Here is a 24,273-nt window from a genome sequence, read left to right on the forward strand (position 1 = left end):
GCTCTTCCGATCTAAAATGCGCCGACAATAGTCTATTGAAGTTGTAAATTAAAAAAAAGTAAAGTACATAAAGTTTCCGAAAAAAAAAAAGGATTTATGAGAATCTCATTTTAATCAATTAGATCGGAAGATGTATGCCAATTAATGAAGAAGCAATTTAATTTTTGCAATCAATAATAAATCTACTGAAGAATGAAAATAATCAAAAGTAACAAAGGGTAATAGCAAAAGTAATGTCCATCAACAGTGGAAGAAGTAATTTAATTTGTTTATAGATTTGTTATTGATTGCAAAAGTAAGAAAGGTATAGCGCCACTTATTGTGGCACTATACCTGGACACAGTCAGGTATAGCGCCAGGTATTGTGGCACTATATATAAAAATGTAACTTTTTTTTTTACCACCTATTTGTGTACTTTGAGTCCAAAAGAACCACATTTTGATTCCGGACTCTTACGCAGGTGGAGTCAGAAATTTAATTTTTTGAGTTCTCAATTTTAAATTGTTGATAACTTTTATGAGTTTTAAATTTAGTATTTTTACATATTTTATAAGTTTATTAACAGAATACACTATGTGAATAAAAACGATAGGTTCAGCTGTATCCATACTTAAACTTTTAGCTCTACCCTTTCTGTAGAAACCAGGGGCAGACCTACAGTGTCGGATGCGAGTTCGGCCAAACCTAATAACTTTTGTTCATACTTTATATATTTTTTAAAATCCATTGAATATATATAAAATAAAAATATATAATTTAGAACGCTATAACTTAAAAGGATTACAACGTCAAACCCATAAATTTCAAATCCTGACTCCGACGGTCTATTAATTCCACTTCTTCTTGAAATTCATATTGTAAATTCCATTAGGCTTTACAATGAATGCAAAATCTAATTGAAAATTGAAATAAAGGCAAATATTTCGGTACATGCAATTTAACCAGCACATAGGATACAAATACAATGATCACTAAATTAATGAAACTATTATTAAAGACGAGTTGCATTAATCAAGGATATTGTAACTGAAATTACAATTATTCAACTTCATTGAGTGGTAAAATCATATGTTGAGCTGTATACAATTATTAAACCGCAGGTATTATTTGCTCATTTAAACCACTAACAAGAATCATTAAAATCTTTGTATTACAAAAATTCTTGGAACTTGAGGAGTCTCTGAACCCCCTCTTCCCACAACCTATGCCAGTATTCCCTCCGGTTCACAATAAGTGATCAATTTATTTTTTTATTTTAGTCCAAAATAAGTGTCCATTTATATAATCAAGAAAATATTCAATTTGTTTTTCCAAAATTACCCTTATGTACGTATCCCTAAAAAGTCTTTTACTCATCACATTAAATTATGCTGCAATATTTAATTAAGGATAGTTTAATCACACTAATTATTTTTGTCTAAAATTTAGTATTTCCTTAATAGGCGTGCCCAAAGCAAATTGGTCACCTATTATGGATCGTAGGGAGTAGTACACTGTATTACTCCCCCGTTTATTTTTAGTTGTCCACTTTTGATTTTGCACTTCCTAAAAAATGAAATATGTATTTTATAATTTTACTCATAATAATAATAATAATAACATTTTAAAAAGTATTAAAAAATAATATGGGGAATGAGTAGTTAACGATAAGCATAAAACAGAAAACAAATATTATATTTTTTTTGATTTGGTAAAATAGACAAGTAAAAGTTAAAATGTAATTTTAGTATAGTGGACAAGTAAAAGTGAATGGAAGAAGTATTAACTGGTATATATTTTCTTCTTTTTAACCTTGCGAAATTAAATAAAAGTAGATTTTTGTGACTATAAAAGCATGCAACAAAAGTAAATAAGGTTAAATTATTAATATAAAAATATGTAATTCTCTTAAAAACAAAAAGAAAATATAGACACAAAAATAGTAATAGAGGATGTGTGTACATATATTCAAATCCAAGTGAGAGAAAAAGGTTCTGAAAGTTGAATTTAATAAAATTAATCAAATATGATAGAGTCTTTGGTACATTTGAAATCGAATAGAATAAGATGCATGCAAAAAATTCATATAAGTCAATTTCATGTAGTGTCCTTTTTTTCTTTTTAATTTCAAGTAGTTTAGAATTCCCTACATATCTAATGTAAGATATATAGTACTCTTTCCGATCCACTTTAAGTAATTTTTTGGCTATTTTTACACATATTAAAGAATTCACCTTTTAGCACTAATTAACAATGAAATTAACCATATTAACCCTAATTTGCTCATTGAAAATATAGCAAACTACTCATGGGCTCTTAACTCCAAAGACAACTTTGGAAAGAAAAAATTAATTTCTTATTTGAAAAAAATCAAATATTGTGGACCAAAAATAAAAAATAAAAATAAAATCACTAAATATAAAACCTATAGGGTCCTTGTGTGGGTCACCTCAGAAGTGGCACGCGTCATGGAGAAGTGGGAGGACGTGGTGGGGTGGGGTGGTTTGGAGAGAGGGGGGGGGGGGTGGGTTTCAAATTTGATACATGGGAGTGGGGCATGAAAAAAAAGACTAGAGAAAAAGAGACCCCCTTTGAATTTGAATGGCTATAAACCTGAAAATATTTTACTACTCCTACTAATACTAATACTAAATTCTTTTTTTTTTTTTTTTGGTTTGGGTTCAAACTAAATTGTTATTCTCTATAGAGGGTCTCTTTCAATTATTTTTATATTTGTAAGGCTTCATCTTGAGTATAAATACCATACTGTATCTCCTGTTCCTATTTAATTTGCTATCTTTTGTAATTCTTGAATTTGAGTGCTAATCTCTCTTAGCTTGAAGATATACAATCCCTTTCTTGTAAGTTTCTCTTGTTTTTCCTTTCATTTCTCTGTACATTCTCTTGATTTCCCTTTTTTATTTGATGTTTGTTTGGTTATAACCTGTTATTTATGCTACAAAATCACTTTTTGGCAACTGGGGTTTTCTTCACTCTCTCTTATTTCCTTTATTTCTCCCTACTTTGTTGTGCTATTGCTTCAAAAGCTGCTTTTCTCATTTGGGGTTTGCCCAAAGTTTCAATCTTTTCTACATTTTGTTCTTTGTTTTGTTTTTGTGTCCTTTTTTGCAATGTTTATTCAGGGATTTTCTTGATTTTTGTCTTTTTGTCATTTTCTTGGATTACTGTGTGTTTCTTTTTTTTTTTTTTTGGGTCCCCGTTTGAGGTTTCCATATGCTTAACTGCTTATGTTGTCGTTGGTTAAAATTGTCTCATTCTATTTCCTAGTGCTTGTTTCCTTGTAGTTTATAGAGATGAAACTCATCAGCTGTTTTGATTCTTAAATAAATATCTGGTATTCTTGTATTGCTCTTGCCTTTTTTTAATTAGTAGTAATAATGCTCTTTATATAGTATGTTGGCTTTCTGATAATTCTTTAGAACAACTTTTTGTGTTCTAAAGGCAGCTTCTTTTATGTTCTACTTTCAGAAAATTCTGCTGCATAAGAGATTGTTCAAGGCATAAGTTATTGTCCCATTCATATCTAGTCTGTGAAAGTTGTTAGATAAACCGAATTGCAGACCAAAAGTATGGGGGATCACTTTGTTTTTCTGGTTGATCGGTTGCTAACTGAATCAACTTTAGAGGCTGCAATTGAGAGCAGGAATCAGAATCAGTTGGCATCTTGGACGATCAATGACCCGACAGCTGATTGCTCGTCCCAAGATTCTGGTGCTGTTTTGACTGCAGGGAAAATGGTAGAATGCAGGATATGCCAAGATGAGGATATGGATTCAAATATGGAAACTCCTTGCTCTTGCTGCGGTAGTTTGAAGGTTTGTGGACCTTTCTTTGTTATTACTATTAGTACTCCCTACCGTTTTAATTTATGTGCCTTACTTTTCTTTTTAGTCTATTTAAAAAGAATGTCGCTTTCTATATTTGGTAGCTTTTTAACTCCAACATTATGCATGGCATATTTAAGACCACAAGATTCAGGGACATTTTAGTATATTATACACATCTTTACTTTAGGATGTGTACCACACGATTTAAAAGTCTTTCATACTTTTCTTGAACTCCATGCCCACATAGAGTTAGCCAATGCTTATTCCCCAGATACCGTCATTACCTCTTCTCCCGAAAAGAAGTTCACGACCCATGGACCAAGGACACATAAATAAACTTAACTAACATATAAATTGAAACGACGGGATTAGTATTTTCTGTTGAAGTATGCAAAGAATTGGTGTTTTTGTCTGTTGATATGCTTGTGCTTCTGACAGGCTTAATGTAAAACTTGGTATTTTTGCCCAAAATCAAATTTGTGTTATGCATGCAAAGTCATATTTAGTCTTCTTTTTCCTACAAGAGAATTTCTATTTCAAATGGTCACAGGCGTATTTAAATGCTGATATTCTGCGTACCAAAAGATTCTGCCTTAAGGCGGATATGGCCATGTGGAGGATATGCTACCGAGTACTGATATCTGAATCTTGCTTCTCAAAGAATTTGTTGACATATCTTTTTTCATTGCGCTGCTCTTATAGCTGTTTACTGCCTTTTAAACAATTTCTGTTTGTTTATATATCTAACCGTGAAAGTAGGCTCATATGGGTTCCTTTTGTCTTTTGGGCCTTGAACCTGTTTATTATTTCAAATTACTAACTGTCCACCTTAAAAATGCTGAGGATCCTGCCCCTCATTCTTTTTCATTTTAAGATCTAGAACCTTATGTAACTTCTATTAAAGATTATCAATGTCTTGCCAGAATCCTTTTGTGAATGGTAAAGCTGACACAAGTGGCCTAAGTTAGATTTACTACTGGAATTACATGATTAAACTTGCACAGTGCTCTGTTACCGTGCATTTGACGGATTAGTTTCTCTTCTTGAATTTGATGTTTGATATTGAATACAGTAAACTTTGGGAGAGGGGAAAGAAAAGGGAAGGTACAATGTCCTAACCCTTACTCTGTTAAACATATTAGGATGTCTGATTCCTGTATGGTGCTAATATACTACTCATAAGTCATTTTGAATTTAAACTTGATACTCTTACTCTAGCTACTCCATCTTTTCCTAAATGCATTATTATTAACGTTTTTTTTTTCTTAAACGTGCTTTACAACTGTTTTTGGATTGTCTGTTTTCTTCCAGTATGCACATCGGAGATGCGTGCAAAGGTGGTGTAATGAGAAGGGTGATACCATTTGTGAGATCTGCCACCAGGTTAGATTTGTCATTTATTTTGTTTTCTCTATCTTACAGATTAAACAGGATTTGCAGCAATGCAACCACTTTTGCTGCTTCGAATCATCATTAGTATTTGTTGTTTGATTATTTGGGTTCGTTACAGTAGTTTAGAACGTGCATAATTGATTCAGTTAGTGTTGATTGCTTACTTATTCTTGCATTTGTGTTAAGTAGCCTTTCAGGCCTGGTTACTCAGCACCACCCTCTATTTTTCGCCTTGGTGGCATTCCAATGAACTTAAGGTATCTATTCTTCTTTCATGCTTTTCCGAAATATAGTAACTATGCATGTCAGATATTTCAATATTCTAATGTGACACCCACTGTTGTTTTTCTCATTAGCTCACTTGAGAACATATGTGTATGGTGTTTCTATCAGGGGGAATTGGCGAATTGTACGAAGGAACTTGAACAATCAACGTGTGATAGCGGTGGTTTCAGCTGATCACAATCTCATTAGCGCCGACTCTGCGGAAGATGCAGTTTCTACATCAAGAAACATGATGTGTTGTCGTGTACTAGCCATAATAGTAATCTCTCTCTCTCTCTCTCTCTCTCTCTCTCTCTCACACACACACACACACACACACACACACACATATATATGAATGATTGCATAACAGGGAATGTGTGCTATAATAACTATCCTGTGAGCAACAAATAGCCGAACAGGAATGTAATTAAATTGATGTGTGACAGAAAAAGTGATCACTCCGAAAAACATGAAAATGTACAACGTTCACGAGATTCTCTGCTCGGCTGGAGAACATCTCAAACAAGTAATAGCATAATTTCTGATATGTAAAATGCATCACTCACCCATTTTGAATCTGGAAGGAGTTCTTTGTACTCTGGGGAACCAGGCTTAGCAATTTCCTAATTTATATGGCTCATTCTAACTTTTCCTTTCCCATTTTTTCTTGATAGTTTATGCTGCTGCTTGTCATACGTCATGCTCTTCCCGCCATTGTCAATCAAGCAGGGGACTACTCACTTCCATTGATTGTGGTAAGGTTGTTGAATAGGGAATTGGAAATGTAAGCATTCCTATTATACAGAATGTCTTCTCACTTTTTACGATTGCTTGCAGCTTCTACTGCTAAGAGTTTCAGGCATTGTTCTACCCGTCTACATCATAATGAAAGCAGTGATCTCTTGCCACCACCGGCAACACCAACAGGTTTGCGAAAGCATAGTTTTTTTATTTCTATGTTTCACCTTAGCATACTTTGCCTACTAAGACGGACATTATTTGTTTGACCTTCACTACAGGCTACTTTGCCCATCTCTTCACCCCGTGAAGAAGCTAACGTGGTGACTCTGCAGCAGGAGCCTCCTGTAACTATCCAATGAATGGTTTTCACTGTTGAACCAAAAAGAAAGCTCATTCTTCAGCATCATCTCACAGCACATGTCGATCTTCATTTACTCTACTGTTATTACTCTCCCTTGCTGCAATGACTATGCTGCAGGAGTTGCTGCGTCAAATTTGTGGAGGATGATGAATAGACAAGAAGTTACAGATCGACGAAATTCAGTGAAGGTATATTCGAAATAGAAGCTAAAGGTAAAAGAAAGGACACACAAGAGATGAAAAAGAAGGCATGATATCCATTTTTACAACTAGAGATATCTGAAGGTCTGAATTAGTCAGAGAAAAATCCTTGTACAGTTATGTATATGAACATGTTGAAGTAATACAAAAACTGGCAAAAAGTTGTTACCTTTAGTATACTGATATGAGTTGTATTGTTGGATAAAGTTTGTCAGCCCAACTTGGAAGATGGTAAACATTTGCATGTACCTCGTGTTTACACGAAACCAATATATACATAACACACGTATCTGCATACACTCTTATCACTAAACCATATTGTAGTTAATTAATACACATTCTCATCTCAATTATAACTTAGCCATGGTAAATCGGTATGATTTGGTGTAAATATCGGATGCATGTAAGTTTTTACTTGTGGCAGATAACCTCAAATCCTATGGAAAAGCCAAGTATGAAAACCTTAAAGATTGTGCTTATTATAAAGATCAAATTTCCTTTACAGAGCTGAAAGGTAAACCTCATTCCTTAAGTGAGGAGTATATGAAGTTGGGAATCCGTATTTGAAAGTTGAAGGAATGTTTCTCAGACCATCAAAACTGAAATTAAAGTGAAACTATTTCTCCTATCTCTTCTTGATTCCATATCTTTCTAAGAGTTTGAAACATGTAAATAGACATCATGAAAGTAGACAACTTCTTAAATTATATGTGAATTTGTTTATATCAAATCCAGTTAATGCTAGCGTACATCTACAAAGACTACAACCTAATAATTTCGAATGACACGAAGTTGAGAAATCTTTGGAAATCGATTATGGCAGTTAATAAGTTGTTTTTATGTCACCAATAAGCAGTGTTTTAAAAGGCGTTTTCGGGGCGAGCCCCGGGGCGAGGCGCACCAAAAATGCCCCGAGGCGATGGTGTGGGGCGAAAGTCTCAAGAGGCGTACGCCCAGCAATTCGAGGCGTACGCCCGGGCTTTGAGGCGCGTTTTTGTAGTGAGGTGTACACCCCAGAGTCTTCTTCAAATTAAAACAAAATTTGTTGAATGTTATGAAATACATTTTATATGGATGTCCACTAATCAAATATAACTCCCACTACTCTTCTCCATTAACCTCCCACTGCTTCTTACCATTATGGTTGTAACTCCCACACCTCCATAACCTCCTCCATGATCTCAATAGTTAATACCATGTTCATGGCATCTCTTTGTATTACCTCAATATCATCCTATAAATAGAGGGTTTGGGCATCACATTGTACATACTTGAATAAATTGAAGAAATAAGAATTTCTGCTCTCTTTCTCTCTACATTCTTATCTATTTACTTGTTTCATACTATTACTTTGAGGTAAGTTTCTTAACGCGTTATCAGCACGATTGTTCTATGCGACAATTCTTCTCAACTTTTAGGAAATGTGTCACAACAAAGTTGATCTATTTTTGTATTACCATAGCCAAGTAACATTGTAGCTTCCAATGCGTAAGCCTGTTGGATTTCGTATGGACACTGAGACATATGTTCTATGGATTATCTTATTTTGGTAAGTGGTTCATCATTACAAGGTATGCTCCTAAGTATATACTTTTTGTGCTTACTTAAATACCAATTGGAAGGGTTTATGACAATATAAATGTCTTCTGGTCATAGTCGTTAAATTTTTTCTTGTAGTTCTATTACTACTACTTGTATATGTATCATACTTGAGCAACATTTTTCATATAGCTACAACTCAAGTATTTATTTCATTCATATTGGATGGTTCATAGTCATAACATAAAGTATATCTATCTATAAGGTTTATTATTACTTACAGTGCTAAATTATTTTATGAAATAATAAAACATCTGTGGTTTATCATCTATCTTGAAGGATTTATCATGTAATAGCTCTTTAAGTTGAATGTCTTACATTAGAAAATATCCTTGAACTATAACAGAGTTATACGATATATGGTTGCCAAAGTGATGTAATATTTTTAAATGTCTGAAGGCAAGTCCCAGTACATGCACTTTGGCTTATTATGCCATTAATTGAGGGTAAGACGGTGGGTTTAAGTCTCAACGCACCACAAGGGTAAGATATCGGGTTCGAGCCCTGGTGCACCGTGATTATAAGAGTTGGGTTTGAGTCCCAACTCATTATGGCCTAACATGCCGTTATACGGGTAAGACATTGGGTTCGAATCCCAATGTACCATATTGATGATATAATGGTGACTAAAGAAAATGTATTTTTCATGAAAAAGCATGAAGCTTGTCCCACTTGATTTGCTCCATTCTTGAAGCGAATTTGGTAGCGATGCATAATATGTCTAAATGAAGACAAGTGGTTGACCAATGAACGTGGCATGCCAAAGACCAAAATAATAATAGTCATCATTATGGTAAATGTAAAAATGAGAACAATAAGGGTTCTCAAAATAATCCTTCGCAGGTAAAGGAAATATGTATCAATATGGTCTGTTAATACGAGACACACTCACATGGTTATAGTCAATTCCTTAAAAATAGGATTTGTGATAAGCATTGTAAATGCAGATTCATTCCTGAAAGTGAATGTGAATATATATATATATATATATAAAATACAAATTATGCATAAGAATGTGCTTATGTATGGTTGAATAAATACTACAGCTCACCTCTACGGGAGGTTTGAGAGAAAGAAAGATAATGAACATTGTTGTGTGGTTACATGAATATGTCATTGATCGCGTACATTTGGTACGCCGAAAATATATTGTCATACCTTATAAAAGGTTATTAGAGGCAAAATTAAAGCAAGAAATAATTTTGCTTATGATGATTTTAACCATGATATTATTATGATATGATTTCTCCGTGAAGGAGACATTCACCATATAGATGGTGTGACAAAAGATCTTGTAGTACAAAACCAATTAAGAGCTCTGAAAGAACTTATTTTTTATTACCCAGATGAATGAAATTATTCATGGCATTGATATTGTAGTAAGTCTCAAAAGAAACTTTTGAGTTTCAAATATATAAGCCAACGTGGTTGGCATATTGAGACTATAAATGTAAGGAAGATTGAATATCTTCGTATTACTATAATCATACCGGGTAAATATGCATGAAAGGCTACCCGACTTTTCTTCTATTTGTACTACACAAGTTTAAGCGTGATGGTAAAATCACATGCCACAAGCAAACTAGAGGTTTACTGAAACATATATCAATTGGCATGACCGGTTGGCCATCACGGTTCAATTATGATGCGAAAAATTAATTGAGAATTCACATTGGCATATATTTAAGAAATAGAAGATTCTTCAAGAATTCTCTTGTACTGCTTATTCTCATGATATACCAGTTAAGGTTGGGATTGAATCCCTTGATTTCTGGAACGAATAAGGTGATATATATATATATATATATATATATATATATGTCATCTGCCATATGGACTGTTTACTATTATATAATTTTAGTAAATGCATCTATTGTATGGTCACATGTGCGTTTGTTATCAACTTGCAATTTGGTTTTGCAAGATTGTTTGCTCAAATTATTAGAGCACAATTCCAGAATGTAAATTATGATGATTTATCTTGTTAATGCTGGTTTAAATCCAAGTTGGTTTAGCAAAAATTGTATGCCTCCAATTTAGCTAAACCATTGGTTATGAGAACAAAACTTTCTAATAGAAATTTGGTATGAGGTGTATTATTTAATATACCACAGCACTTGTACGCATCTAGCCAACAAGTTATGATAAATTCTCCCTATCATAATTGGTTCAGGGTCAGGAGCCAAATAATTTTTATCTAGAAACATGATTGTGCTATATTATGCCACCACAATGCACAAAGATGAATTCCCAAAGAATGTTGGGAAATGTGTTGGTGATCCAACATTAGGGGGAGAAAATGGGAAGCTGAAAAAGTTATACGTAGAATGAATTATTATAAATATATCTAGATCCTCGTACAAGAAAATGTAAACTTGAAGCTCAAGTGATAATTCATTTCCAAAATATTGCTAGGCGCATTTGCTGACCCAAACCTAAATGTCATATTTCAGCTATTAATGTTCCAAATAGAATAAAGTCCATGATGGGCAGAGTTTATGACACGCATGAAGCGTAATAGACTAATCGGTTCCAAAGATAAAACTCCTTGAAGAAGGAGAGGAGTAAATGTTCAAGATGGTCATAATAAGGAGGCAAGTGCTTTATAAGAGCACCATGACATAACACGTTATAAGACTTCATGGGAGAGGATCATGTACCTGAAAATAATGAGATCTCGATAAGTTATGTCTTTATTGATTGATGATGGAACCGATGTAAAATGATCATCGATGATATTGTTGATATAATGTAGCGCTCAATGTTATTAATATTGACGAGGATCTTAAGCTCAATCTGTCATGGAATTTGGACAGATAAATGATTGGCCAAATGAAAAATACGCAATAAAAATTGACTTCACCCGAAAAATATGAAATTGGACGGATAGTCCATTGTGCAAAAAGTGAAATGAAAAAATCAAGTCGATAGACATAAAGACGACTTGCGGCACACGATTTTTTTGTAAATATCCTGGCACTAGTTATATGAAGACAGGTTCTCCTGTGGGGATGAAATTATTTTCAGGTTTTAATATGGCAGTACATGAAAAACTTGATATGCGTATAATGAAAATCCTTGAAGGATTTAAACTGTTCCGAACCATATAGAGGTTCCCGAAAACTTTGTCAAATAAAGCTTCAGCATTCCATGTATGACATATATGATTTATTTTTGTGTCTTAGTGCACTGGGTGCACTTATGTTTCTTGCTAGAACCTTGAGTATAACGTTATACTAGCAAGATTTAACTTAGTTCGACATGGAGACACTGGAATGTAATTAGTAATATATTAGAAAAGGAATCTTTGATATGGATTTGTTTATTCTAACAAATATTATCAAGGTTTTGTTGGTTATGCAAATGCAGGCATTTTCTGAAATTCGTTTTTCAAAGAATCTATTTGCATGTGAGGGTACTGCCATATTATTATTTCACAAGGCAGTCAATTGTTGATACTTATCCAAGTCATGTCAATATACTAGCAATTGATAAAGCAAATGACTCAACACACAACATATGTGTGACTTTTCCTTGAAGAGAAGATTCTAATAATAATGAAGGCGATGATATTTGTTTATCTCAATTGAAAGACGGATATATTGAAGGAGACAGAATAAAGCATATATTTCATCAAAGTTCTTTATCAGACAAAATCTTCATCGAACGGTGAAATAGACATTCAACAAATTTGTTCGCTTGATAACTTGGTGTTCTGTTCAGTGAAGCATGAGCAACCTCAACATTTGAGAAGTTGGTATACAAGATCGGAACACATCATCTCGGAGAAACAAATTGATGTTTTCATCGGGGGGAGGCAAATACGCGTTGTACTCTTTTTTTCTTAGCTAAGATTTTATCCCACTGGGTTTTTCTGGCAAGATTTTTAATGAGGCAACAAATAATGCTTATTACAAGATATGTGTACTCTTTTTCCTTCACTAAGATTTTTTCCCAAAGGGTTTTTTCTTAGTAAGGTTTTAACAAGGCACATGATCTGGACATCCAAGGGGGAGTGTTATGAAATACATTTTATATGGATGTCCACTAATCGAATATAACTCTCACTACTCTTCTCCATTAAGCTCCCTCTACTTCTTACCATTATGGTTGTAACTCCCACACCTCCATAACCTCCTCCATGATCCTCCCCCATGATCTCAATATCTCTTTGTATTACCTCAATATCATCCTATAAATAGAGGGTTTGGGCATCACATTGGACATACTTGAATACATTGAAGAAATAAGAATCTCTCCTCTCTTTCTCTCTACATTCTTATCTATTTGCTTGTTTCATACTATTAATTTGAGCTAAGTTTCTTAACATTGAATAAGTTTTTCATATAATACCCAATTATCAAAAATCAGCTTGTAATTACTCAAAAGTTTTAAAAATGAACTGACATATTAAATTTAAAAGTCAAGACCTTTTTTATTGATAGGAGCCCTAATTTGTGGTCGTTCCCAATTCTTTATCTTGTCCACTAGTCGGCTACTATCTCCCAAAAAAGCAACGAATAGTCCTTTTTTTTTTGGCAATAACAAAGAGAACTTTATTCTCCTTCATAGCATCAAGTTCAAAGTTCAAATTGCAAGTTAGTCATCTTTTTTGTTCTTCTATGTAGAAAACTTTATTCTTTTCAACTCAAGTTACTTGTGCTTGTAAGTAGCGTATAATGAATTGCTTTGACTAGTTTATTGTGGGGATGGAGCACATCTATATATATTTTCCATATATTTATAAGTTTCTTCAATTTTTATGCAATTTTACCTATTTATAAATATTTACTGTAATTATATTATTTTATGAAATATTATAAACTAAATACTCATGGGGCTTATGCCCCGTGCCTCGGGGCTTATGCCTCGCTGAGGCATATATCTTACGTCCACGCCTTTTAAAACACTACCAATAAGAATTCATGTACAGTTAACTCATACATGCACAAACGGAAGGATGAAAAGCAAGGTAAGCCCACTATAGTTTAGATTTTGTAATCAATCCAAGAGAAAAACAAGAATATATATAGTTAGATATACATTTCAGAACCCGTAACATTTAAACTCTAGATCCACCACTTTCTGCAGGAGACTAGCATATTTTATACTGTTACAAATGTCTCTCCACCTGTAAAATCAAGAATCCAAGACCAAATGGAAAGAATAGCTGGGGCAGAAAACTGCAGGCTCTCAAAATAACATCTTGCTCAGTTACAATTTAAACGTAATCTGTACACTCCATTTGGGAAAAATAGGAGAACTGGTACATGAAAAAGATGTATGAAAAATCTCTAGCAGTGGAGAGCCACATTAGAATCTTCTCAATTTGTTTCCTATTTCGAGCATCGTTTGACTTGCTTCTGAATTATACATACATCCATGTGTAGATCTATCCCGTTTAACACACTCAGTTCCAGCTTCTTCTTGGTCTGAAATGTTTCATGTAAGAGAAATAAATAAGACAGCAAGAATGTCAATCTCCAACAATCTCGAACTTCTTTTAAGTTCCTTCTGCATTTCAATTTTTGTTTTTAAATTATATTGGATTTTCTATACCTACTTCAGTGGTGTCATTAATAATAGTCATATATTCTTCAAAGAGTGTAGATATTTATACTTCCGATTCTTTTGCTGAGAACGCCAAAAGCAAGCGAGCGCTCCAAATGCACAGCTAGCAACTGCGATTGCCAATGCAGCTCCAAGTGGAACCACCACTGCATTTGTCGAGGCGACCAACTCTTCATTAACTATTTTTTCAGTCCCGCCAACTGCTTGCAGTTCTTTGTCCTTGTAAAGATTCACTAGCTCTTTCCCATAGTAACTAACCAGAAACTTAAAGACCTCATCCTCATTCCATTCGATCTTACTATTTTCTTTGCTCTTTTCACCTGGGTTAAGATAGCACGACGGACAAAGCTGTTTTGAAGGCCAAATAACTTTTGGAAATTCAGGATCACCTGTTCCTAGTGATGCTTCATCTTTCTTTAGTCTCTCATTAACTTTGTTGTGAGCTCTCCATAACCAAAGGGCATAATCACGCGCTTTCTTGAATGGATTAGATACGCTGGAATTGGAAACATTTAAAATACAACAGTTAAATGACCAGACCTTGATGGTCAATAACAAAAAGGCAATGTTCAGAAAGTTTAAGTTGAGAAACAGAAAGAGCCTCGTTGACATTTTACCTTGAACACATGTCATAAAAGTGTTGCCTACATTCCTCACAGATGAAAAAGTTGTGTATAAAATCACATGTAGTTCTGAATGCCATGTTACTTTCTCCATCCTCAACTCTGATAGAGAGTGAGTGTAACAACACCCATAAACCACAACTGCAAAAGATAAACATGTGGCTAAGTAAACTGCCAAAGAAATTAACATTGTAAGTTTGTAACATCACGTGATTAACTTTTGATCCACTACCTCTGCTACTGTATCGTTTTAGCAAAAGCATTTAGCACTGAACTGTAATAGATTTGAACCACTATCTTTGAGTTGCTGATTTTATGTGTGTGGCTGCAGGAGCATTAATCAATCCTTCACCGCCATTGCAGTTTCATAAGCCCCACCCCCCCCTTTCCCGGTTCTGCGACCAAACCCACCTAAGTCTGCTCCCTTTCTTTCAAGCCCTCATAGTCTCCACGTCAAACAAAAACCTAGATCATAACTTTTGCTGGTGCAAACTTCACTCCCTAGACATTAATGCTATCAAAGAAGCAAAGTGCTTTGAATTCAAAGAATACAGGCATTTAAGAAGAAAATGAACCGCAGTTTCCAGTTACAAGCGCTTTGGAGTTCTGGGGTCTACGGTCTACCTACTGATTATGCATCCACCATTATAAGGTTTTAAATTTATCAGACTTCTACACCACAAGATAAACACATCCAATTCTTCAACTTTATCTGTAATTTACTCTAAGTTTTTCCGAATCTTTGCATCTTTAACAGTACGCTATTTAGATAATTGAAGCCTCCAAGATTTAAACCTCAACATGTATGTCAGTCAGGCTTCCGAGATCAACATCGGATTTTTTAAGTAGAATGACAAAATCATAATTCTACATTCTTTGAAAGGAAACTATTTCTAACATTGATCCATTTGGGAATTTTCAACTATTTCGTAAACCAAAATTCTGAGTCTAAAAGGTAATTGAGACAAGAAAAAGTGTAACAAATTACCCTTTTTAATATGAAGAGACAGTATGGGTTACAATATCTAGGATGTCACCAGATCTACAAAGAATGTCCTCTGATTCTTCTCCTCTCAAACGTCGATTCAAGGGCTCTTGGTTTGTTCTTGGGTGTATTAGGTCACATCCTTAGATGCAAACCAATACCAGAGGCTAAAAATAAAAGTAACTTAGATGCCGACCTCTCAAATACCCTATCCCCTGTCCCACTTGGCCCTTTAGGCCAATACTCATACTGCCTTTGACACAGTAACATCGAAAAATACCTTAAAGACATTGTTGAGTCCCACATCGACAATGAAGGGGATGGGTGGTCTCCTTATATGGACTTAGGCAATCCTCTAACAGACATCAATAGAATACAAGTCCTCAACTTAACATCTCTGTAATGATTTATTTGGCAACGAGTTTGTTCACTATATTATTTTCCTATACAGCTTTTCTACAATCATAAAGTTGTAAATGATTTCACAGATGAATAACGAGTACATGAATAATCCATTACCTGAAACCTCTGGTATCGTTCTTGCTTCCACGACAATACATCTGCACGAAACAGATTGTCATAAATGAATCAGAAATGCTTAGATTGCACTACAAAGCAAAGCAAAATGCAGAATCTCCTTCAAGCTATTAATATCGATAAAGATGAGTGTCTTCATGCACAAGACTATTCCACCTTACAAATTCCACCAGATTAGCGAAAGTTAGGGCCCATTTGGGGAGCTTTTGCTACTATTCCGTTTCATGTATCTTAGACATAGCACTCATCCGAGACCTCATATAAGTCAAAATTAGGAGTAGGATGAGGAAGCGGAGGAGCTATAGAACCACTACGATATGTACAAGCTAAATCAAACTCAAAGATATCTAACAGAGAGCATATCTCATCCAACTAACCCCTGCCCTTTCCCCATCGACCACTCACAGCCCACAACCAACACCCCAAAAGGAAAAAGAAAGGAAATGAAAAAGAGACTTAAAATTGAAACACATAAAAAGATTGGACAATCAAAAGGTTAGCGTTCTTATATAGCCAATAGACAGTTACTGACAAAGTTATAAAATAAGTTTATAGTCCAGCCACAGATGACGAGCTAAATCAAACTTGCTCTGTACACATATCATAGATTTCTCATTCAACATATAGCACCAATCCCTCCCCTTCCGCCATATCCCTTCAACAACCCCCCCCCCCCCCCCCTTTTCTCCCTGCCACAACCAAGAAAAAGGACTGAAATATAAACACTTAAAAGGAGACGGTTGGACAAGCAAAAAGGTTAGCTATCATATATTGCCAAGAGAAGATTATGAAAATAAACTACTGCGAGTTTAGTTTTCCAGCCACAAAAATATTTCCTTAACACTTGTGAGGATTCATTTTTGTTTTTCATTAACTTGCTCCACTGAAGGACAATAAGGTTTATACTTTACTGTCTCCTTGTCATCTCACCACGATTTCTATTGACCAGTAACTCTTATGACATAAAAGCTTCGTGAATTATATACCAGTTTCTGCCAAGAGTTATGTACAAATTTTCCCAGAGAACTTAAGCTAGATTGATGAACAATTGATATGAGTACACTCCAAATGGAAGAACTTAAAATATATAATTTGAGATGCATGTGTTCTTAGTTAAATGTTAGGATTTAAAAATAATAGTGTATATCTACTTACAAAAATAAATAAATAAATAATGCGTCCTCTCAATTTATATATGACACTCTTTCCACAATGGACGTCCCAATATGTTTTCACTCCACTCACTAATAAAATTCTATATAACTTTAACAACTTTCAAGAATTCAAATTCATTCAGATCAATTTTAAACTTTGGTGTGATATTTCATTTTTGAAATAATTTTCTCAACCATTACCTTAATAGTTTCTTCCACTACCACTAATATAATTATATAAGCCGAATTAACATTTTAAACTCCGTGTCCATTCAAACAATGTCATATACGAGACATAAAGCAGAACTATGGGAGTAATAACAATAACAAATGCAGGAAGTTTTATCTCAAAAGCTTCCAATTTTTTTCATTGTCTAGAGTTCACTATGTTTATTACTCCCTCTGTTCGAGTTTATGTGAACCTATTTCCTTTTTGGTCCGTTCCAAAAAGAATGACCCCTTTCTATATTTGGTAACAATTTAGCTTAAACTTACAATTCTACCCTTAATGAGAAGCTTTTATAACCACACAAATACTCTGGGCCCATTTTTGACTTGTTTAGGACCACAAATTCTAAAAACCTTCATTTTTTTCTTAAATTCCGTGCCCAGTCAAATAGGTTCACATAAATTGGAACGGAGGGAGTATTATTTTAACATCTAAGTGAGTTATATTAATAAAAAGCACCAAGATGGTGTAGATCATTGCTTGCAGTTTATTTACAAATGGAACCCTCTACTAATAAATAAACTAAAGCAGAAAAAATCTGAAGAAAATAGGTGGATCATATGAACTGCATATGAAGAAAGCTAGTTTATGACTGAGGTGTAGTTTGATTGATTGAGTGTGCATTGAGTATAAGTTTCTTGCTCTAGAATATAGAATCAACTCCACCGCCAGGATAGGGCAATGACCAACTTCAACAAAATAACAAGTGTATAATGAGCTCAGTATGCATCAGCTACAGTAAAGGAACAAGCTTATGTACCCACCCAATATCCACGAGGAACCTCTTTTCCACAAATTTGGTAATTTCCCAGTGCTCCCTTTTTGCTACAACTGTCGGCCTCCTCATTTTTCACTGACAATATCTCTGATGGACATAGATTATCAAAGTCAACCAATATATCTGCACTTCCCTTCCGGCACCTAGCAAAAATATCCAAATTTTACAAGTCAATGAAAGGCACAATATGCTTTTACAAGTCACCAAACACTGGAATGTAGGAGCTAACCTCTTAGAAGGATGATGAGCCACCAAAAGTTGAAGGAATTTTATAAGTGATGCCCGTGTCCCTGATCTAATCATCTGCATTAATTGAGGACCAAATATATAGAACTAAGTCATGCAAACCAAAGGTATCCATGAGAGAGAGAGAGAGAGAGAGAGAGAGAGAGAGAGTTAGCTTTTTTACTTTATGGTCTAGAATGATGCCAAAGGCAGTAGATGTTGCCTCCTCAACGTCATATATGGCTGTGGCAATCTTCATAAGAAAAGAATTACAGAAGTGAGAGATAAGCATAAAATGGACAGCTTAAATTTGCAAAACTAGAAATCAGAATTTGATATGATGCTCTCCTAGTAACCTGGGCAGGATCCGAAAAGTTCTTCTGAAGATGCTCATTCTCATACTTCCCATCATCAAAGCCATATGAGCTGAAATTTCAAAGTTAATACAATGAAGAAAATAGCTGATTAGGCATTAAACTTGTGAAAGACAGAGACGTAAACAAATTTAAAGTGAAAATAGATTTCATTATGTAACAGCATATAAAACAGCATACAACTGATGGATTTAAGCAATGGCCAGGAATTTTTTCCTTTACCTCGATGAGAAAAAAATCTATCAAAAAGAAAATAAATTATTCACTGGCTAGTGCTTAAGTTCATCAGTTTTATAGCCAGTACATAGTATTATGTAGCTGTTTATCATGGGAAAGAGTATGTTCTGCAGATTTTCATCCTTGAATAGGAAGAAGCTCTACTTCTGTTAGAGTGCAAGTCTAATTTTACCATTGCATAGTATGGGAGTAATGATGTATAAGTAAAAGCATGTACAACTTCAAAAGCTAGTTTATGAGGGAGAAACTGAATTCAGGCCAAAACTGAACAACTTTTATGCTACCTCAGCCTATGGGAATTATGTTTTTACTCTACACCCAGTACAACATTAACCTAAAGCCCCATGGCACTGACTTTTATACTTTTCAAACTATTCATTACCATTATATCCATAAAACTCAAAAGTAACTTATCAGCCTTACAGACTCTTCCATCAAATGCTATGATCATGTCTATTTCATGTTTTCGAGGAACCCTGCTTAGTAGACTAATATGTCTATTATGTCAAATGGCAATGACTATTAAAGATATTACAGTTTAATTTCCCGTAGAGCACAAAGACCCAAAGGAAGGCGGCTCAGATGAATTATTGAGAAAGATAAATGATATATTCTCAAAATTATTACTTCGTGACAGTAGCTACCACAAGACACAATCAGATTTAGAGATTTAAACACCATAAGACAGCTAAATTTAGGACATGACTTCACCAATGACTACAAAACTTATGAAGGAGATCATATATACCTTCCCAGTTGTTTGTTGATCCAGCCTAGCAAGATATCAGCTGTGCGTCCATTTTCAATGGAGCGTATTTCACTATTTTCTTGTTTTGGATCCCAACCACTACCAACAAACTTCTTAGGAGGGCCCCATAGAAGCATCGGGTAATGCTTCACAGAGAACTTATCACAAAGATTAGAATTTATCTGTGCTGCCAAAAAGATGAATAAGAGGAAAATATCAGTTAGGTATATGTTAAGAAAAAAGGCTCTTAACAGAGTGAAAAAAGAAAAGGCTAATGACAAGAGAAAGAAATAATGAAGAAAAGTGTCTGCATAAATGGGAGGTAGCAAGTGGTAAGCCCATTAAAAACTCACTCCAGGGGAAAAAGTATGGCAATATGATTAAAAAGCAAGAATCCCCAAGCAATATTGACTGAATCTATGCTAACCAATTTAAATGGAAAGAGCATAAAAATACTGATTAACTCATTAAAAACAAGGAGACTGATTAAACTTGTCTCTTGTGGCAAAAGATATTACTCATTTGGAAAACTACACCACCAGCAAAATAGCTTTAAATTGTCTTGTCATCTGTCTTTGCAGACTGACCTACATCTCTTCTTCCTGGAGGGTGAGCCCATTCCTCCCAGAGAGAGACACAGACAGAGTTACAGAGACTATGACCGTCAAAGTAACTTCCATATTATAATTTCAAACATTCAAAATGGCGAATGAGAGGGCAGGAGAAAGCATAATCCACGGATTATAGTTAATTGAAAACAACTATAAATTTGGGAAAAAGAACATCTAAGAAAGATGAACGTTTTTCATAAATCCCAGAAACCACCAGAAAAAAGGGAAAACGTTCAAAATACGGTTACTGACTATTGACAAAAGTGCAATCAAACGAGGCGGTTATGTAACAAATAGAGGATAAAAGTAATTTTTAGAAGCATAGAGTAATACCGTCAATGCACAGTCTACCCTTGTCATTAATATGATTCCTGGATGACTGGCATCTGCCCCATTGAAGAGTCTTGCAACCTTTTCATAATGTGGCTGCAAAAGTATTGACTCATTTATTAGAAATATCACAATGGAAGTTCATATACTCCCTCTATTCCACTTTATGTGGCATAATTCAGAGTATGAGGGTCAACCCAACTAATTTTTTGTGTGAACTGGGACAGAATCTTCAATTTTTTTGAAATAAATTTTTACATATTTAGAAACTACGTAAAAAGTACTATAGGTTAATAACTAAAAAGTACTATAGGTTTACATAGTTAAGAATTCAAAATATTTAAAAAATATTTGCAAACACGTGGTCAAAAAAAAACTCATTTGGCTCTCCAAATAGTAATTGTGTCATATAAAAGTAGAACACAGGGAGTAATAAGTAGCATATTTATACCTTGTAATTTCTGCAAGCAGGGCACCTATGAGACCAATAAAAGAGCTTCAAGTGAGAATCACGTGGATGCAAACTCGGTACAAAATAATATGTTACAAATTTAAGATAGTACTTGAACAACATGGAGAAGTTGATCAAAGTATTGGTAAACACACGCCAATGAAACAAGTATAGGCAACATATTACTTTTTCTCAAAGTTGTGGTGGTGTTAAATTTGCTCATCTTTTCCTACTCCTATAGAATTTTGATATGAATTCCACATCAAGTTGAGTATAACATACTACATAACCAAGCAAAAGTAGAACCAAAATACACAATGAACAATTATTAGAATTCCTGGACTACACAAACACATTTCTTGGCGCAATAAAAAGAACACAACTAACTATATATGAATCTAAAAACCAACCAAATTGCTGAATTCTAATAACCACCAAAGTCTTTTCTTACTCCTACCAAGTAAAACTTTTTAGTTATTATGAGGTCCTGTTCTTCGTATACATTTTAACATGCTGAAACCTCAGCACCAACAATTTTTCTTCCACCAATTAACAAGGTTCCTTTGGAATCAGTGGAGGATGTAGCCTCGGTGCTACTGGTTCAACCAAACCTAGTATTTCTGCCATAGAACATACATATATATGTGAAAAATAACAAAATTTCAACAAATATTAAATTTTGAACTCATAATCTTAGAAGTACAGTGAGTTTAGTGCCAAGAAGTTTAAAGATTGAACCCATCAAGTTAAATTGTGGATCTGCCTCTATGTCGAATGAAATGGGTGTAGAGTTAAATGAGTATTTCAATGAAATGGACTTCATAATGCAGAATGGATGTAGAGGTTTCATACCCAAACTATTGATGTAGCCGACCCCAACCAGATTTGGGATTGAGGCAAAGTTATCATTCTTGTGATCAACCAGATTTCTTTGGAACGAAATTGTTGTACCATTAAATATTTGTTGGAATGAAATAGGCCCTACCGAACTGAATGGACATAAAAATCCATATAACCAACCCCAACTAGCTTAGGGTTGAGGTGCTCTTCAAGGTGTAGCCTAACAGACAACGAAGAAGGAAGGAAAACCATGTGAGTTAAGGGTTCAAATCCCTGCTAGCGCAAAAAATGCTAGGCGACTTTATTCCAATAAGTATGTAAGTTCTATGCACGACCAATGTAGAAAATAATTCCACAATAAGTAACTTAAAAGGTAATTGCAGGTAACTCTAATTAATAGCATTGATTGATAAACCAGATTAAATGGTAAGTGACCTAATATAACAGGTTAAATTACATTACGTTGTCACTCAATGTATATAACTTAAACGCTCAAAACTTGATGGACATAGTCACCCAGTATCCCTACTAGTTGGCCATGACACCACGGTTATAATAAATAAAACTAGCTTGGGATTAAGGGCATAGTAATTGTTAACAAGGTTATATATAGAAACATCAAATTCTCCAAAAAGAAATCAGTAAACCCAGTGAAAAAATGAGGTAAAACTGACCAGTGAGCAAAGAATTCAACAATAGCATAAGGGGCAGGAGTGTCTTTGAGCACTGTATCGAAGTTGGTGGCGTTCAATTCAACACCAAAATCAGGTTTTTCACCATCTTGATTATTGCTAATTGCCCTAAGAATTGCACGCTGAGATCCAGCTGAAATAGAAACCGATTGTTGCAAGCTTGATATAAATAGAGCCAAAAAGAGCATAAATATTGAACAAGACATGACCAAAGATTTCAGTAAATGGAAAAAGGGTGTATATATGCGAGTTTTGCTGAGTATATACGTAGAAAATGGATGGCGGAAGGGGAAAAGAGCGTCAAATATGAGTTTTGAAGTTTTATAAGGGAAGACTTCGATCTGATTTTGGTAATTGGCTAATAGAAAATGGTCCTTTTCGGATTTCGTTAGAACAGAGAGACAGATTACCTAACTCCACTGTCCTTTGCCCTGTTTAAAAAATGTTTTGATTTGTTATCCCAGGGCCTCTTATTTGATATGTGCATTAGGTTCGAGAAATCTGAGGTTCAAGTTTGGAAATGGTAGGGAGGTTTTATTTGAATTAATTAGGTCCCAAACTAGATATGATGAAAAACTTAAAAAAATCATGAGATTCACCTAATAAAATCAATGAAGAACTTCAAAATTAGCTTGATTTATAATTGCTAATTGAAAATTAGCTATAGTTTCAAAACTAATCAAAATTTAGTTATTTTTTCCTACGAAAAATATTTGAATTAAAACGTGATTTCACATAATAACAAAAAGTGGCTTATATTTTTAAGTTATACCCGACTTAGCCCATATTATACATATTTTGAAAGCGGTGGCAAAAGCATAGCTGACAACTCTTATTTCAAAATTTGTTTTCTTACACCCACTGCTTCTAAAAGCTATGGAGTTAAGTGTAGTTGGTCAAGTTTCCTATTTTGATGTTACGACAAGAAAAGCTTACTACAAAAACTAAGAATATTTTTGTTCTAGAGCGTGATGGCTTTTGAGACTCTTCGCGATTTAGTTTTTTATTCTTTGAGTTAGATTTTAGATCTAGGTTTTTAGAGTCTGTTAGTTGTTTGGATTGGGTATTGCTCCAATTGATTGAAAATATCATGAGGTATTCAAAACTTAAATGTGAAGTGATTTGTAGTAGATTTGAGCTAAATTTCAGAAGAGGCTCAAAGACAAAGATGAAGTCAGTTTTTGTATAATAGTATATATGGGTGTATAAATACCTCTTATATATTATATACACCTTTATACAAACATATGTAGACAAACTTCTTTCGCGATTTTCAGTTGCAATTCTTGTTAACCACACCAAATCTCCATTAAATGACTTCAATTTTTATATACAACATCCTTATACTGTTACTATCAAGAGGGTGTTTGGATTGACTTATTTTAAGTGCTTATTGGCTTTTAAGCACTTTTTTGGTTTGTGTGATGTTTGACAATGATAAAAAGTGCTTAAAACCACTTACTTTTAAGCATAAAAAGTACAAAAATAAGCCAAAAGTTG

The 24,273-nt window shown here is 34.3% G+C and overlaps 2 protein-coding genes across 6 annotated transcripts; one reads left to right on the plus strand and one right to left on the minus strand.

The window, feature by feature from the left end:
• Nucleotides 1–2,637: 2,637 nt before the first annotated feature.
• On the plus strand, nucleotides 2,638–7,086 carry LOC109237654. Of its 3 annotated transcripts, none has more exons than XM_019403977.1 (8): nucleotides 2,638–2,841; nucleotides 3,470–3,816; nucleotides 5,140–5,211; nucleotides 5,410–5,477; nucleotides 5,614–5,764; nucleotides 6,162–6,242; nucleotides 6,325–6,414; nucleotides 6,507–7,086. In XM_019403977.1, exons 2-8 carry the CDS (start codon nucleotides 3,571–3,573, stop codon nucleotides 6,585–6,587), a joined length of 789 nt encoding a protein of 262 aa, XP_019259522.1. In that variant the 5' UTR covers nucleotides 2,638–2,841; nucleotides 3,470–3,570; the 3' UTR covers nucleotides 6,588–7,086. The 3 variants fall into 3 exon arrangements, with proteins under 3 accessions (XP_019259522.1, XP_019259524.1, XP_019259523.1); XM_019403979.1 differs by lacking the exon at nucleotides 2,638–2,841 and adding an exon at nucleotides 3,171–3,335; XM_019403978.1 differs by lacking the exon at nucleotides 2,638–2,841 and having other exon boundaries at nucleotides 3,354–3,816.
• Nucleotides 7,087–13,349: 6,263 nt separating this feature from the next.
• Nucleotides 13,350–23,290, minus strand: LOC109237655 (sulfhydryl oxidase 2-like). Of its 3 annotated transcripts, XM_019403982.1 has the most exons (13): nucleotides 22,756–22,842; nucleotides 22,094–22,301; nucleotides 21,242–21,266; nucleotides 20,794–20,886; nucleotides 19,850–20,031; nucleotides 18,847–18,916; nucleotides 18,675–18,743; nucleotides 18,495–18,568; nucleotides 18,252–18,408; nucleotides 16,087–16,127; nucleotides 14,577–14,723; nucleotides 13,948–14,455; nucleotides 13,350–13,820 (listed from the first exon to the last, which is right to left on the minus strand). In XM_019403982.1, the coding sequence occupies exons 4-12, from the start codon at nucleotides 20,818–20,820 to the stop codon at nucleotides 13,975–13,977; spliced, it is 1,248 nt and encodes a 415-aa protein (XP_019259527.1). In that variant the 5' UTR covers nucleotides 20,821–20,886; nucleotides 21,242–21,266; nucleotides 22,094–22,301; nucleotides 22,756–22,842; the 3' UTR covers nucleotides 13,350–13,820; nucleotides 13,948–13,974. The 3 variants fall into 3 exon arrangements, with proteins under 3 accessions (XP_019259527.1, XP_019259525.1, XP_019259526.1); XM_019403980.1 differs by lacking the exon at nucleotides 22,094–22,301 and having other exon boundaries at nucleotides 22,756–23,290; XM_019403981.1 differs by lacking the exon at nucleotides 22,094–22,301 and having other exon boundaries at nucleotides 14,009–14,455; nucleotides 22,756–23,289.
• Between the last annotated feature and the right edge of the window lie 983 nt (nucleotides 23,291–24,273).

The sequence above is a fragment of the Nicotiana attenuata genome, unplaced genomic scaffold, assembly GCF_001879085.1.
Source record: "Nicotiana attenuata strain UT unplaced genomic scaffold, NIATTr2, whole genome shotgun sequence".
NCBI lineage: Eukaryota > Viridiplantae > Streptophyta > Magnoliopsida > Solanales > Solanaceae > Nicotiana > Nicotiana attenuata.